This window comes from Parus major, chromosome 1 (genome assembly GCF_001522545.3).
Source record: "Parus major isolate Abel chromosome 1, Parus_major1.1, whole genome shotgun sequence".
Classification (NCBI taxonomy): Eukaryota; Metazoa; Chordata; class Aves; order Passeriformes; family Paridae; genus Parus; species Parus major.
Genome location: NC_031768.1, coordinates 69,249,424 through 69,265,909, shown reverse-complemented (window position 1 = coordinate 69,265,909; position 16,486 = coordinate 69,249,424). Strand labels below are relative to the sequence as shown.

At 38.3% G+C, this 16,486-nt stretch overlaps 1 protein-coding gene across 2 annotated transcripts in view; it reads right to left on the bottom strand.

The window, feature by feature from the left end:
* The window catches only part of ATP8A2 (ATPase phospholipid transporting 8A2), a 311,266-nt gene that overhangs the window by 140,757 nt on the left and 154,023 nt on the right, over nucleotides 1-16,486 (bottom strand). For both annotated transcript variants that reach the window (XM_015640721.1, XM_015640731.1), the window contains 2 exons: nucleotides 5,648-5,831; nucleotides 1,769-1,879 (listed from right to left, as the gene is read on the bottom strand). In XM_015640721.1, coding sequence (XP_015496207.1) covers nucleotides 1,769-1,879; nucleotides 5,648-5,831 — 295 coding nt within the window. The remainder of the gene's footprint in view (nucleotides 1-1,768; nucleotides 1,880-5,647; nucleotides 5,832-16,486) is intronic.

The following is a 16,486-nucleotide window of genomic DNA, read 5'->3' as shown; positions in this document are numbered from 1 at the left end:
TGTAAGACATTTGTCAATGCTCAGGGGTTGGATAGAACTGACTCATCCTCAGTCATGGACATGAGGAGACACAAAAGCTCATCTGGCTCAGGACAGTATGCAGAAAGAACTGAAGACAGTGGAGAAAACCTCTGATCTCATATTCTCAGAGTAGACTTGAACTTTATGTATCATACAGAGATATCTGGACAGTAAAATTCCACCCTAGGGTAAAATAATTGAGCTACCTCAGGATGGAGGTCCCAGAGAACTTCACTTGTATTCAATCCCTTGCACAGCTGCTTATGTGGGAAGGCATAGTTTTGCCATTTGATGCAGAACTTAATTTACTTGTCAGACCATAGTAAAAGAAACAAAGACACATGGTGCTATAATAAGCTAGAAGCAGGACTTCCAAAACTTTCAAGTTTCAAGTAGATAAAAGAATCCTAGCAGGAAATCATGAAGGTATTAAGCATGTTCTGAAAGGCTCAGGCAAACCCCAGCAATGGCCAACCATGCTCAGTAAGAAATACACTAGAAGAGTTCTTTTTAAAGCCATTTATATTTTCTTTGCACAATATAAAATATTGTTATCATCTCCAACAGCATGTAAAAACCTTTACTAAAAACATGATGTACAGGGTAACTTTCTTGCAGTGGACTAATGAGTGTTGAAATTTTAACAGATAGCAGCTAATTCAGAAACAGCACAGTAGAAGTGGAACAAGCTAGTGGACAATATTTGTTCTCTAACGTCATACAAGGAAGATGATCAAACCCTGATGGAGTCAGGAATACTGACCACTCTGATCATTATATGACTTACTGAATAGCAAAGTATTACTCACCCACTATCTCCTCTAATTGATATAACTACCTGCCTAATTATAGATGTTGCAATTTTCCGTTAACCTCATTCATGGCTGCTCAACTGTACAAAGAAATAGAAAATCTAAAATATATGCACATACATTAACAAAAATTATGAACATTGTAGAAATTGCTGTACCAAGTGATCACTTGATACTCAACTGATCAAACCACTGACTTCAAGTTCCTTGAGTATCTCTCACTAGGCAACAGCACATGATAAAAATCCCTTCCTGATACATCCTAAACTCCAGACTATGTTCTGCAGCTTGAGAACACACTCCTATCATAAGCACATTGAAATGGAATGGTAGTAACAGTATTCAGCTCTCTTTAAAGACCAGTTGCAGTACTTGACATCTTCCAGCAATTTATTTTCAAAATACACTAATGTTTTAATTATTAAATCAAATAACCACATTCATTTTGTAAATGAATATCATGTAGAAAATTATGTCATCTCTTCCCAAAAAACAAAGCAAACTAATTTCAGTTCCAGCTAATCCATGGTCTTTGTAACTTGGAAGCAATAACTATTGTTTTGCCTAGTTTATTATTTGCCTATTAAATTCTAACAAATGAACTTCTGATTTAAACTTAGCCCCCAGATTCAAGTTTTTATAAATATAAGCACTAATTGAAATTTTTCCATGACAAAGATGCTTTGAATAAGAGTATTTGCACAGAAGAATTAACTTTGTCTCTGACATCTCATATCCTTCACAGTACTGAAAACCTTTGGTCTTCCTTTACAAACATTAAAAGATTCAAGTGAACTGATTTGAGAAGGGAAATTGAATTTTAAATTGTTAAACATTAGTCCTCTTGCTCAATCCATTTGGTTGAGCTTTTCTAGTTATAAGAGATGATTTAAGGAATAAGCACCAGTAAGACACATCCATTTAGTTACTCTTACCTCAATAATATACAAAACCACGTTTTTGTAGAAGCAGTACAGTATGCATTTGGTAACTCGATTGTAACTCCAAGCACCATGGACCAACAACAACTTCTCCAAGTAGGAAAACTGAAAGCAGAAAATAAGTATTTACATATATGAGGAATTGCTAAAAAAATTGGTTGAAAGTAAACACCTGAATTCAAGGGAAAAAAAAATAAATCACATTTTCAATATTTTCTGCCCACAAAATGTATGTGATTGTGTGTCATATAAAATATTGTGTAAAGCAAGGTGCATTTTCCAAAAAGGGCAAGTAAATGAATCTTTTATAATTGTGTACCTTTTAATGCTATTTTGAACCCCATATGGAGCTCAAATTCAGAACTTTTGAAAATGGACTTTTATGAAGCCAGTGTTGTAATCCAGACTAGGAAATGCCTAATTTTCTAGTCTTGGCTTTGTTAGTGAACCTTTTTATGACCTGCAGACTTCCTCTTTTTCCCAGTTACCCACAGCTCAAAGTGATGACTGTTTACTGTTTAGCATGTGTATACCTGAAGGCACCTTGGGACACTAAGGTAATTATTTGCTTTGCTTCCTTTTCCACAAAATGACTTGACAGGAAAACCCTGACTTCCTAAATTTAGATTCTAGATAATTTATTTTAACCAAAACTTATTTGAAATGGAAAGCTACAGTAATGAGTTAGAACTGTCGTGAGGCAGCTCTGCTCCCATGCTTTCCAGCAATTAAATCACTGAACCACAAATCCTGTAAGGACAGCCTCTCTCCCATGCATCAGCAGTTCAGATTTGTTAGGATATGCCAGCAGAGAAGGAGAGAAAACAAAAGTGAAGCAGGCTTCACTGTTCTCTGCTTAACTTGAGCTAGAGTTATAACTGGGATACTCCCAAGGGAGTAGCTGACCTGTTAGACCCCTCATGCCTCAAGTTAATATGCAGGAGAGCTACAACTTTCCTCATCAAAATCACTTTGAAAACACCAAGTTGATGGGAAACTTGCCACAATGTCCTTACAAGTTATCCCAAAGCTGTTGTGGAGAAGTCAGGCACAACGTGAGAACTTCTCTCTGCTGAATCTAACAAGTGACCATCTTGGATGTGGTCTTCTTGAAAGCTCAAGGCAGCAAAAAATCCTACTATTAATTGTTCTTGTCTGTGCTCTCATGAAAATGAGCGCACTACAGAGCACAGCAAGGAAGACACTCAGAGCCTAAAGAACACACTGAACCTGCTCACACCAGTGAAGAGTCCCATTAGGACATGGCAAAGAATTAAATTTGCTTTGATACTGGTATTATGCAAAAGCACAGCTACTGGCACAGAGCAGGACAGACAGGGGCTCTACTGAGACTCTGTCTTTGTTTGGACATTCCTGTACTTACAGCAATTTGACTCAGCAGGGAACATTACGACCATCTGGCCAGCCTACCTGTGAACAGTCTGTGTAAGTTTTTACAGTCATCTCTACATCAACCCTAGCATAACTTCTTTTACACTGAGATTATCTTCTAGATTTGATCTTGATTAAAGGATGAGGTGATGGCATGTTGGGAGGGTTTTAATACAGTGAAAAGGCATCCACAAAACAAACCAGTTTTTCCAAAGAAGAAAACTGAAACAAGAACATTTGTTGAAGAAAGAAGCTTCCTTAATTAAGAAAAGGAAACAGTCCCTAGACACCAGATGCTCTCTGAATTAAGATGATAAAACTATTTACTGAGAAAAAAAAGTTATTAAAGTCTACTACTGTCTCTCTAGTTAGGTCATTTGATTTGGGAATTCTCTAAATAGAAGTCACTGGTGCAATATAATTTCAAGGGAAAAGGATGATTCAAACAGATGCTCCTTGCACCTGTGGAAGCTATTTCAAGTGGAGTCAGACACACGTTGGCTTTTTATTTTTGTTTGGTTTATGCTTTGATTCTCCCTGGAATCCCAAATGAGCCTATATAGAGACTCTCTCTTCTCCAAGTGCCTACTTCTGGCAGCACTGCAGTTGAAATAGCATTTGAACATGAGATGCTACATTACAGTGGTTGTCTTAAATTACTCAATAAGAACATACTCTGCCTTCAAGGCATGCACATACAGTAATGTTTTAGTGGGAGTTATATGTCTTCGCTGAAAGAAATACACTCCATAGAGATCAAGTTTTTCTTTTGAACACTAATTTACTTTTTTTTAAAGCACATACTACCACACAGTATTAGTCTCCTCTACTACAGGGATTTTTCTGTATGTTTTCTAACTTAATCAGTACAAAGTTCTTCACAATCACAAAAATACAGTTCTATGGTGTTTCACTGGTTTTTGAACACTGTATTTCTGTGCCAATGTCACCAGCTTTTATTTCAAATTGAACTAAAAAGATTCATTGTAATTGCAAGTAATACTGTCCTTGTTGACTGGAATTTAAACCAAGAGCAACTTCCATGTTCTATCACTAAAGTGAAATACAGGGGGTTTTGTTTATGCAGAAGCAACACGTGAACGTGGAATTACTTATCCAGATTTAACGCTACTGCAACACAAAAGGAATTACATATGTAGGGCCTTCTATGGACAAAACTCTTGCTGCTTAGGCTTAGTTACTAAAGCAGAAGTAATAAATTATCTGAAGAAGTCCAAGTAAAGACCGTTCCATTAAGTTATACAGCAGAAGCTATATATGATCCACTGAAATTAAAAATGTGAAACTCATTACAAAATACCAGAGACAATGACTATGGCAGTTCCTATACTGATATATATTTGGACTATGCTACTGTTTATGACAGAAAAACATGGTAAAGCTGCCTAAAATTCTCAAAATAGTGAAAGGTCTCAGTTTTTCAAACCTGAAACTGAATGTTCTTCATCAGAGATCAGAACGGAGCAGAAGTACAAGACAGCAGCTTTGCTTCTCAGTAGGTTTAACACAATAAACAGTTATCTGTGCATACAGCAGCATTATTCCTGCCCTTTCAAAACCTCACCTGCCACTGGAACCTATCAAAAGATGGTAATATTTCATGTTACTTGGTAAAACAAATCTGACTACACCCTGCCAGAAGGGAACATCAGCTGAAGCTCTGACCACTGAAGAGACAAGGGATTGACTCTGTTTCCTGTCAGCTCAATCTGGTTTTGCCCTGCATCAGTCTCAAACACATAGAGTATCTCAAGTGTAAATAGTATCCAGAGAATATTCAGCAATCTTCTGCAGCAACTTTTTCCTTTCTGATTTTTCTTTCAAAGTCTTGATTCTAAATTGTGGTTTCTTCAGCAAAACAAACAAACAAAAAAGGCTTTTAACTCTTCTTTTTAGCTGAAGTAATCAGTTCTGAATTTGATGAACTCGTTTAGGAGCACTTTACCCAAATAATGTTCAAAATAACGTGAAAAATGAAAATGCTGGCCAGCTCTCTAGAATGATCAATTATTGCATGCAACATAGGGGACAGAGGGAAATAAAGATAGAGGAGACACCTCAAATTAAGAACTGCCAAACAGCCAAATTCTCACACACCTGGTTATAGTACCTACTCATAGTAAGAGAGGAGTTTGCACCAAGACAAATCAGCTACTTAAAAGCATTTTAACACAAGCCTCACAGAAACTGCTTCCCCATGATTACTGAAGAACCAAGCTATTGTACAGTGTCAGGAGGAAACTAAAACTTTGAAGAGAGGTGGAGCTTTGCCCTGGAGAATACAAAATCACAACAAAACCCCAAAATATATCCAAAATATGTTCTAGACAGCTGCCTGGAAAAGGAAACAATCAGAGATACTTCTAGCTTGAAGGCTAGAAGAAGTCAATCGAGCTCTACATGGCTGCACAGTGCATTTCTCACAAGATGATACAGCAGTTGTTCATTCTTGCTTCTGACCTGTGCAATGGCATAATCCGAGCAATTGGTTGCCTGCATGCCCTCATTGCCACTGATCCCCACTCCAACGTGAGCTGTCTGGATCATTCCTACGTCATTGGCACCATCCCCAATGGCAAGTGTTATGGCATTGACGTGTTTCTTGACCATGTCTACTATTTCAGACTTCTGTAGAGGAGATACTCTGAAAAGGAGAGAAAAAGGTGTCAGTTTCTCACATGCTGAGCTATGTGCCTTTCCCAAAAGAACAGCTGTAACCTACATTTAGAAGTAATCAAAGGCAGTTGCTGGGAAGTTCCTTTATTCAACAACTAAGCTTCAGAACCCATGCCAAACTATTTCAGAAGAAAAAAAAAAGCTTTAAAAACAGTTTCACATTTACCTACTTGCTGATAGTTGATGCAAAAGAGACCAAATCTATATGAAAGGTTTCAAAACTTTGTTTACCTTACCCAGCCCCTCCTAACTGGCATAACACTGGTGGTGTTATATTGGGAACACTGAAGTGAGTTTCCTCTTCAACTATGACAGTTTACACACCAACAATGCAGACTTCCCTGCCTCCTGTCATCACCATCCAGAAGGAGAAAGACCACAAATACATTCAGAGACATTTTCCAAGGTTTGCAAAAGATACCGCAGGCTTACTTTATTATTAAACCAGTTCTGTTTATATCTTTATCAATGTTCTCAATGAGGGAATTGAGCACACCCTAAGTCAGTTTGCACACAACACCAAGTTGGGTGAGGATATAGGTCAGCTGGAGGGCAGCAAGGCCCTGCAGAGGGATCTGGACAGGTTAGACGGATGGACCAAGGGCAGTTGTATGAGGTTCAACAAGGCCAAGTGCTAGATCCAACCCCAAGCAGCACTACTGGCAGAGAAGCTGCCTGGCAGAAAAGGACCTGGGGGTACTGGTGGCATCAGCTGAACGTGATGCAGTTGCCCAGGTGGCCAAGAAGGCAAATGACATCCTGGCCTGGATCAGGAGTGGTCTGGCCAGCAGGAGCAGGGCAGTGACCTGCTCAGTACTCAGTACTGAGTGGGGCCACACCTTGAATTCAGTTTTGGGTCCTTCAGTTCAGGAGAAACAATTGAGATGCTGGAGCAGGTGCAGAGAAGGACAATGGAGCTAGGGAAGGGTCTGGAGCACAACTCTTATGAAGAGCAGCTGTGGCAGCTCTGATTGTTCAGCCTGGAGAAAAAGAGGAAGGGGTACATACCTAATCACCCTCTACAACCACCACAAAGGAGATGGTACCGAGGTGGGGGTGTCTTGCCCCAGGTAAAAGACAATAACAACAAGAGGAAATGGCTTCAAGTTGTGCCAGGAGGTTTAGATTGGATGTGAGGAAAAAATTAAGGCTGACCAGTATTGAAACAGGGGCTGCCCAGGGAAGCGGCGGAGTCACAATCCCCAGTGATATTTAAAAGTGTAGATGCAGCACTGAAGGACTTGTGGTGGACTTGTCAGATAGAATTATCTTGAAGGACTTTTCCAACCTTAATAATTTTATTCCCTCCTCCAGATGACCTCCCTGTTTTGCCAAGCCATCTTTCCAACCTCTGACAGGTCATATCAGAAAACACAAGGCCACTTCCTGATCTCACAATATGTCTTGTGTGCTGGTGCAACTCTGACCTCAGTGATGATGTTATTCAATTCCAGCTCAAAAACAAAAGCCTGACTCCATGATACCTGAAAATCCTTATCAGATTTACTGGCAGATTTATTTTAACCTGATTATTTTTTCATTTTGTATCAGTTTCAAGTCAATAAAAATTCATGGAATTCAGAGTTGAACCAGTCTAAACCAGGCAAAAGTGGAAAAATACTCAGGACTAGGTTTGTAAATTGGATAAGACATCCAAAATGCCCTTTTGTCATGGAAAAGGTAGATCAGGTTACCAAATCATATGAGGTATTTTGGAAATACCTACATGTAGATTAAATATTTCCATTCTAACTCCATCTGTACAAACAACTCTAATTCTTTTCACCATCAGTTTTAGTTAAAGATCCAAATTATTTTGTATTTCCTTAAATAAAGCTTTAGACAAAACTTTTCCACATCTCAAGTCAGCCACATACCACTCAAAAAAAAAAATAACTTAAATCTAAAAGCTTTACTATTAAAATACGGGGAGAATAGGGAGCTCAGGGAATACAGGAGACAGGTTTTTTGCATGGCATTTTTTTTCAGAGTTTTCATCCTATGAGAGCAACTTAAATAGCTGTTTAATACATAATTCATCATTATGCTTTATGGCCTTGCTTTTGTTTAGTAAATACCTAAATAGGTGCTTTTTTAGTAAATAACTCTTAAAATAACTTGATGAGTAATTTGGGGAAAAAGAAACTTGCTAAGCTCAAACTTCACATATGAACTAAACCACCTGAGAAGTCTAGCAGCTGTCTTGATCCTAAAAGCCAAATACAGGAAAAAGTTACCTAAACCATAAAATTTACTTAATACCATTGGATAGATCTATTAAGCACTCCTGGCAGTGAAAACACCACTTGGCACTGTAGAGGCCCAGTTAAATTACCAACACAAAACCCCAACACACCAACCTATGGAGCACAAAAGGTGTTGATTTTTAATTATAAATCAGCTCTGAGTATCATCTACACAAAATTTTAACTTTTCTCTCATACATGCACACACACACTCTCCTCCTTCTCCCCCAGTACTCACATAATAAAATACTAAAGCATGAAGCAAAGAATCAAAGGGACTTCCAGCCATAAAATGGAAACACCAGAGGGACTTGGGGCCAGCTGTGGAGGGTTTGGATTGATAAGTGCACAGACCCCCATTACCAGCCCCAGGGGCACCTCCAGTACACAGGACCATATACTTTTGGCAGTCCCCTCATGCAATTACTTCTTCACAGCGAAGTGCTGCACATATCTGCTAACAGCCTTCTCAGACATACACATCTCTTGGAATTTCAACTTATGTTCAATTACTTTTCAGTTGCATAGCAATAGAAATATCTAAGAAGCACCCTGTTTTCAAATATGCTTAAAAGAGCCAGGGAAGGAAAAAAGACAAAATGTGAACAGCATCTCTGACTGTGTACTTTAAACTAGCAGCTTGTCTACAGACACTTCAGACATGACCAGAATGTGGCAGAGATGCTCAAGCTTGTTCTAGTGCAGTTTAGCTGGGACATGTCAACCAAGCTAATGCAGCCTGTGTTCACTTCTGTGAATACAGCCTGCAGTGTAGGTGTGGTTTCAGATTTTAAGTGAACTTTGCCATTAGCGACCCATTATTTGGCAAGTCAAGGGAATGTCTCTATAAAAATGCATTTATCAGCTACATAATGCACACAGAGTATGCTTCTACTGTCTTGACCAAATGAAGTTAATTATTTCCACAGTTATGTTATTATTTCCCAGTTAATGTTTAACATCCCTATATGCTTAGTAAGGCTAAACAAACTACCGGAAACACTACATGTGCATTTTAAATACCACAAATATTTATGGACTTGGTTTAAGAAGATGAAATACAAGACAAGATGTCAGCACAAAGTGTTGCTTGATTGTAGTTGCTTCTCCTCAACAGCAGCACCATAACAAGCATCCTCTTTGACACTTCAACAGCAAGTACAGCCCGCAACTCCAATTTTGTTGTTGCACATAGTACATTAGCTACAAAAACTGCAAATTGAGATGATTACTGATTTCCTGAGGGCTTTTACACCTCTCCTCCCCCAGCTCACTGACTCAGCCTCCTTATAATCTTTTTAGTACCAACACACTGCATTAGGTGACATTAATCCCCTTAGCCAGATGATCAGAGCTCTGGTACAATTCTGCACATTTGATAAGCTGTCTACAGGAAAAACTGAGGATTATAGCACAGGGTACTATTAAACTGTAGCTGCCCCAGGTATAGCCAAGTTCACAAAGATTATAGACAAATGCATGAGTTCAAAGTAAAAACTACAAGGAAAGAACTAACTTATTTGAAAAAAAAAAATCTGTAGTGACAGAATTGGTATGTATTATTTGATGTAAGATCCCTGGCTTTCACTGCAGAGTTCACTGCAAAGTATCAGGAAGTAAGCCTTGCCTGGATATACACCCAAATAAGAATTAAAATATGAATAAAGCATCAGTTGCATCAAAACCCTCTGCTTATTCCTGTTTTCTTTCCTTATTCCCTGATCAGACAGCAGTGCTTCTTCTAAAAGTTGAGTGTCACTCAAGAGTTCTCTAAAACATTTTCATTTATATGGAAGTTATTTTTATTGCCTCTGCTCAAAAATGTCTTTGACAACAGATTGATTCTCTCCTTTACACATACTTGAAGAAAAAAGTCAGGTTTCAAGTACTACAACTGTAATGATAGCTACAATCTGATAAGGTGAAGTCTTCAGATTCTTCCTCTGACTCTTTCCCTGACAATCTGAATTCAGCCTACACAGGCTACAAGAGAGCCTGAGGTCAAGACTTCACCTTTATAAAGTGCCTATCATTCAGCACCTGGCTGTGCAATATAAAGTGTCCATGGATGATGGCAGGGATACATGAAGTTAAGTGTCAGTCATACAGCAGAGCTGCTCCTTGCCCACCTCTGGGACTTCCTTCTGGGAGCCTTGCCCTTAAGAAAGCAAAAGCTAATAAAGAAAACAGAAGGTTCTTGACAGTCTCAAACCTGCTTAGTCTTTACCAGCACCTTTAACAGATTAATACAGAAAGGCCTTTTCATCCTGAAGAAAATGACTGATACCTTCATAACATGTTGCTTCTTTTGTAATGGGATGGGTAAAAGCAAGAGAGGGAACAAAGAGCCACACCTTGGGAAAAGCTGGGAGATAAATGCAGCCCAGAGCAAGGGATTCTCAGAAAGATATGAATGTAATTATCCTTAGGTTACTTAAATTCACAAGCAAACAGTGGAAGGAGGCAGGGGGTGAGTAGTTTTCAGGTAACAACATAGTGTATTGTTATATCAGTAAATACTTTAAGGTCCCTCTTGAACTTTGAGAGGACTCATGAAAAAATAGCACAGGGCACAGCAGAGAACAGTAACACAGATGGTTTCCAACGAGGACGTCAGCGGCTTCCCACTGACTTCTGCAGATCAGGTCCCAATGGCTTTAAGCATTTAGTTTGCATTTGCTTCTTTAGCCTGAATACAACTTCTACAAGCAAAATTCTTACCTTGTATGTTCTGTCTGTTAAAAAAAGTTCTACTTGTATGACCTTGTCTTAGGCTCAAGGAGCAGGGAGCTGGACTTATGGTCCCTTCAAACTGGAGATATTCTACAATTCCACTCAGCAGTTCACTGGGAGGTTTGTTCAGGCTTACTTTCTTCTTTTAAGAGAATTTAAGCAAGATGAAAAATCTTTCATTTCAATTCTTTCCATCAAGAATACTTTATGGAACAACCAAGGGAATTAACAAATTCAGTCATAATTTAGTGAAAAGTTTCACAAAAAAACCAAACAAAAACCAACCAACAAAAAACCCCCAACAACTACAAAAGAAACCCCAAACCTGAAGTGAAGCGGTGATATTTTAAAGTAACTATCAAACATTTTAATTAGAAACTCATTTTGGCACCAAAGTTTTTTAAAAACTCAGAAATAGAAACATGAAAACATCAATTTTAACCAAGCCAAGCAAACAGAACTTTAATTTAAATTTTTAATGTACTTCAACCGATTTAAAACAATCAATTCCTTTACTGCACACTTTGTGCAATCTACAAGGCTATCCCTCTTATTCCCAGAGTCCATCTAATATACCAAGATGGATGCAGTCACAGAAATGATAGGAAGGACACAATTAGCACGAGCATCCCTGTGTCACACCAGTCAGCCACACTCCATAAGATCTTGTCAGCAGGAAGTGATAAACAGTTTTCGCAATTCTGTCCCTATGCCTACTTGGATTTATTGCAGTTACAGATGTATGACAGGAACTGATGGCAACTGTAAATAATAATTCTCACATAAGGCCCTAAAACTACAGCTGCATCACTGCAGATGCTTCAAAGTATGTGGGCATAAGCCCAGAGGAGAAATAAAAATGCAGTATTTCAGAAAACAATTCATTTTATTTATTGTATTCAAATCTAAAGAACCAAATAAAGACAGGGTTCTGCTACAGAACTAACAAATGAGATTATAAATTGTTTATAAAAAGATGCATGACCAATAAAAATAAAGTAGGTAAATCCTACTGGAGTCCTTTTATTCGTAAGATAGATATATACCTAGAGAAAAAGATTAGGTCATTTTTAAGAGATCAGTTTATATCCAAGACCATCTTACAAGACCATGAAGAAAGGCAGTCCCATAAGCTCTTCCATACCTAAGCATGGCACAGTTTGATACCTATTGTCAGCTGCCTCCTGTGCTCTGCCACACGTGTTGGGTTTTCTGGGGATTTTTTTTTGTAGGTTCCTTCCACAAAAACAAGAAGACTAGAGCATTTCTGTTGAAGATTGCTTATTTCCACACTCACAATTTGATACAAAATACTCTGAAGACACTCTTACCCATGCTTTTAAATTTTTGATGTTCATTTGTGAAAAGAGGAAGGCAAGGAAGGAAGCTGCTTCAAGTATTACCTTTTTCTGCTTCCATGCCATAACAGACATAAACACAAATACATTAATGTCTTTAACATGAAACATGAAATTGATATCCTACTTCCTTGAAATGCCTTGTTAATACAACACAAAAGGCCCTTAAGAGTTTACCTTTATTGCAGTGAACATGATTTTACCCGGTTCTATCATAAAATATACTAGTACTTCAAAAAAGCTCGGTGACCTCATCTGCAGAAAAGGCAGATGAGAGACAGCCCATAAAGCTGAGAGCTATGAATAATGCTGTCATAAGTGTATGCATTGGTTCCCAGGGAAAAAAAGCAAGATAAATTAACACACCACTAAAAGTAATGCTCAGAAAAGAAAGAAGGAACATTACTATGACATTGTATTTAGCAGTTCTTAATTACACTGTTGATTTCTCCTGACACACACCAGCCTGTAGATTTCAAGCACATGTCATCCAAACAAGGGTTAGACCTGAGCTGCAGTCAGGATGCCCTAAGAGATCTTGGATAATCTTACAATGACACAGTAACCCACAGAAGGAAAGTGAACAAAAGCACACATGTTGAATCAAAATGTGCCTTGCACTGAATGCTTTACATTTAGTAATTTCTCTGAGCTTCCTTCCCCTGCTGACAACTTCCATAGGACTGGCTCTGGTGCAGTACTTACATTTTTGAGTCAGCACTGAGTGAACTGATGGGATAATTTAATGTTCAGAAAAAGCACCAAAGGAATTCATCCAACTACATCCAAGTGTCTTCAATGGAGACATCTCTATCTGCACTAATCACACCACACTCGTTTTAGTCAGAGAGAAACAGGCAGTTCTAGAGTGCAATTCATCTGGCTTTAGACATGTACTTTTAAGGTTGTAGCTAATCTCTTAAAACTGCCGCTTTCTCTCAGCCAAGGTAAAAGGAACTAAAGGTAAGTGGTTCACATGAAAAAGTCATAAAATTTCACAGGATGAAGCTCTTCTTTTACATTACTGCAGTGCTAAATACCTTTAAATTAATCAAGTGCACAGGTTTTTGCTCTCCTGTTTTCTGGTAAGGTAGAATGTCTGCTTCCTCCTGACATGGCCATCTGATGCTGAACTGACACACCTTCCCTTCTTCCAAAATCCTTACTTCTTGACTGCTTCCAGCTCTTGCTAATACTGTTCTATAGCCCCATCTCTTGAACAAAGAACCAGAAGCCTTACCAAACCTCTACTGGCTTCTGTAAGAACCTCAGCTTTGTCATCCTTTGTCATTTCATTTGCAGTCTCACTTTTCTATACTTAATTTTCTTCCTGAGCAGACAATTCTTCAAACCGCTTCACTCAACCAAATTTATCAGACTGGTTGAAATCTAATTTTTTAATTTTAATTTTTAAATTAAATTTAAAAGTTTTTTAATTTTAAAGAGTTTTTTTAATTAAATTTAGCTTTTCAATTTTAAAGAGTTTTACACCCTATTTCACCTATCACCAGGAGTCTCATAATAAATCTTCCTCCAGTTTTTCAGTCTCACTGGTGTGCCAGTCACACACTTGACTTTCTGAGCAACATATATTACCTCTAAATTTCAGGTTATCCAGAACAGGGTATTTTTTGATGCTTAGCAGGGCTCTATGTCAAAATACATGCACACTTCCACACACAGGACATGGGAGGGTTTTTTTTTTTAAATTTAATGGTTATCAAAGCAGTTCCTCCTGTACAATTTTAGACAGATTAGAGAGGCCTTCTTAATATAAAGCTCTCTTTGTAATTATTAAGGCCTTGAATTATACAGTCTTCTGAACAGGAAGAACACAAATTAATTTAGCATCTTTTTTATCACAAAAAAAAAAGTTTTTGCTAATTATATGGGGTTTTTTTAAAACATATGTATCACTAGAGAATTTCTTACTCGCATTTCATATTTCAACAGCTCATTTGCCTTGCATAGTTGCCACTGAAATGATCTTCAGAGGACAAGGGTTAGGAAATAATCTCTTTATAAGCTGGAGTCAAGGTATTAAGCAGTACACATAAACACAATGTTCCAGGGAACACAGGGTTAAGTTTCAAGTCAGCATCTTCTTCCTCTTTGATATCCCTCCCTGCGTGTTTCTGCCTTGATTGCCCTTCCCCCAATCTGCTTTATGGGGCAAAGATTAAATACAGAAAATCTAGTTTGGAAAACAAATTATTTGCAAAGTGATGAGTTGGCATAAACACAGTGTTGAATGAAAGACTATTTTGCATTTTTCACTATAATGGTCACTAGTGGCAACAGCTATATGTTTTTAAAATGAAACTAATATATAAATTAATTTTGAGCTTCCTTCACCCCAAGCTGATTAAGGCACATTCATTTCCATGCTAATCAGCCTGAGCAGTTCTCATGCAACACAGAAAGCAGTCTTTTTCTAATGACAGAGCAAAAAAAATTCAGTCTGCCAAACATACAGATTAGTCCTTTTATAACCTTGAGGACACACACACAAAGCCAGCAGCTGTGTATTTCGCATAGCAGAGCTCTTCACAAAATTTTGCAAGACATGATGAAATTAAGTGATGATTGACACTATGTCAATTAATAAGCACATGAGCCCATTTAGCGAGCCTCTGCCCTGTGATGAAGCCAAAAGATCAATTGGAAGAGCCAGGGTGAGCACATGCCTCTAGAAACAGAGCAGCAATACTGTGAGAGCATCAGTCACCCCAGACACGTGGCCATCATGGAATCATAGAATCACTAAAGTTGGAAAAGAAATCCAAGATCATCAAGTCCAACCATTATCCCAGCACTTCCAAAACCACGTCCCTAAACCACTAAACCATGTCCCTAAGCACCACATCTACACATCTTCTAAATACCTCCAGGGATACTAACTCAAACACCTCTCCCGGGCAGCCTGTTCCATTGCCTGACCACACCTTCAGTGATTTTTCACTCCCCCAACCAATAGCCAATTTAAACTTCCCCTGTGCAACTTGAGGGCACTTTCTCGTGTCCTATCACTTGCTACCTGTGAGAAGAGACCAAGCTGCATCTCCTGGTAATCTCCTTCCAGGAGCCTGACGGGTGCTCTGCTCCTCCACTCAACTACAGCTCAGAAATATAAAATAAAGCAGCTTTGGACACCATTACTGCTGTAAACTACAGCTGCTTTCAGGATCATATACTTAGGAAACAAACTACAAACACAGACATGGAAGGAAGATGATGGGATATGTAGCTAGTAGATTTAGTAGAGTTTGCTATTTTTGCAGTGCTACAAGCACTGACAAATTTCTTTTCTTCCTTCTGAATTCTAGTAACTCTGCATGATTTATTTTTTCCCCTCTCTCTGAAATGTTTCCTGGAATTTAATATAAAAATGCATATAAATGATCAAGTTGCAACTACATGTTATAGCATCTCTGAATAACATGCTCCTGGAACAGACAAGACAGACACAATCTGAATCAGGGCATCTTACCCAGTAATTATCATCACAGGGCTGCCATCATATAGAGGATTCACTGTCCAAAGGGAAAGTGCCATATCTGTAAAAATGTGAGCCTTTCAATTTCAAAACTATCAATATACCTGAAAAATCAGGGTCTTTGTGTACCAGGGAAGAGAGGTGAGGTTCCAAATTTTCCATTACAACACCACCAAAATGCAAGTAATTTCTCACCCTTCCCTTAAGTTCAGTCTCTAGTGAACAAAATACATGCAAATCCCTAAATCATTAGATTTTTTTAAAAAAATAACTGAGCATCTGTTTTCCACAATCTCTCCACAGCTAGGAAAGTTGAGCACCTGGGTGTTCCTACTAAGATTACAGAAAAAAAAAAAAATTAGATCACTTTTATATAGGAAAGCCACTGCCAACTGAAAGTCTGACTGGGATTGGCTCACTCTTGGTCAGCTCTTAAATCTGTGCTCTGTCCAAAGCCAGGTTAGGTATTAACTTACACCAGAACATTCACAGCATTCTCACTACTCCCAAACACAAGCTGAAAGAAAGGAACTTGACATTAACCTCTAACCTCAGACTCAATACAAGCTATTTTACAATATTACTCCTTTATTTTTCCTCCTTCGCCTCCTCACTCTTTTCTTAGCACGGTCAGTTATTCACTAAGCCCATGGTTAAATGACAGCATTAAAATAAAGCATCCAGGGAAAGGGAGTGATTTTGTAGTCTTCATCCACAACCTATACTCTAAGTTAATGTGACCAAATTTACTTCAAGAATATACAGTAATAACATCTCTGCACATGGCCAG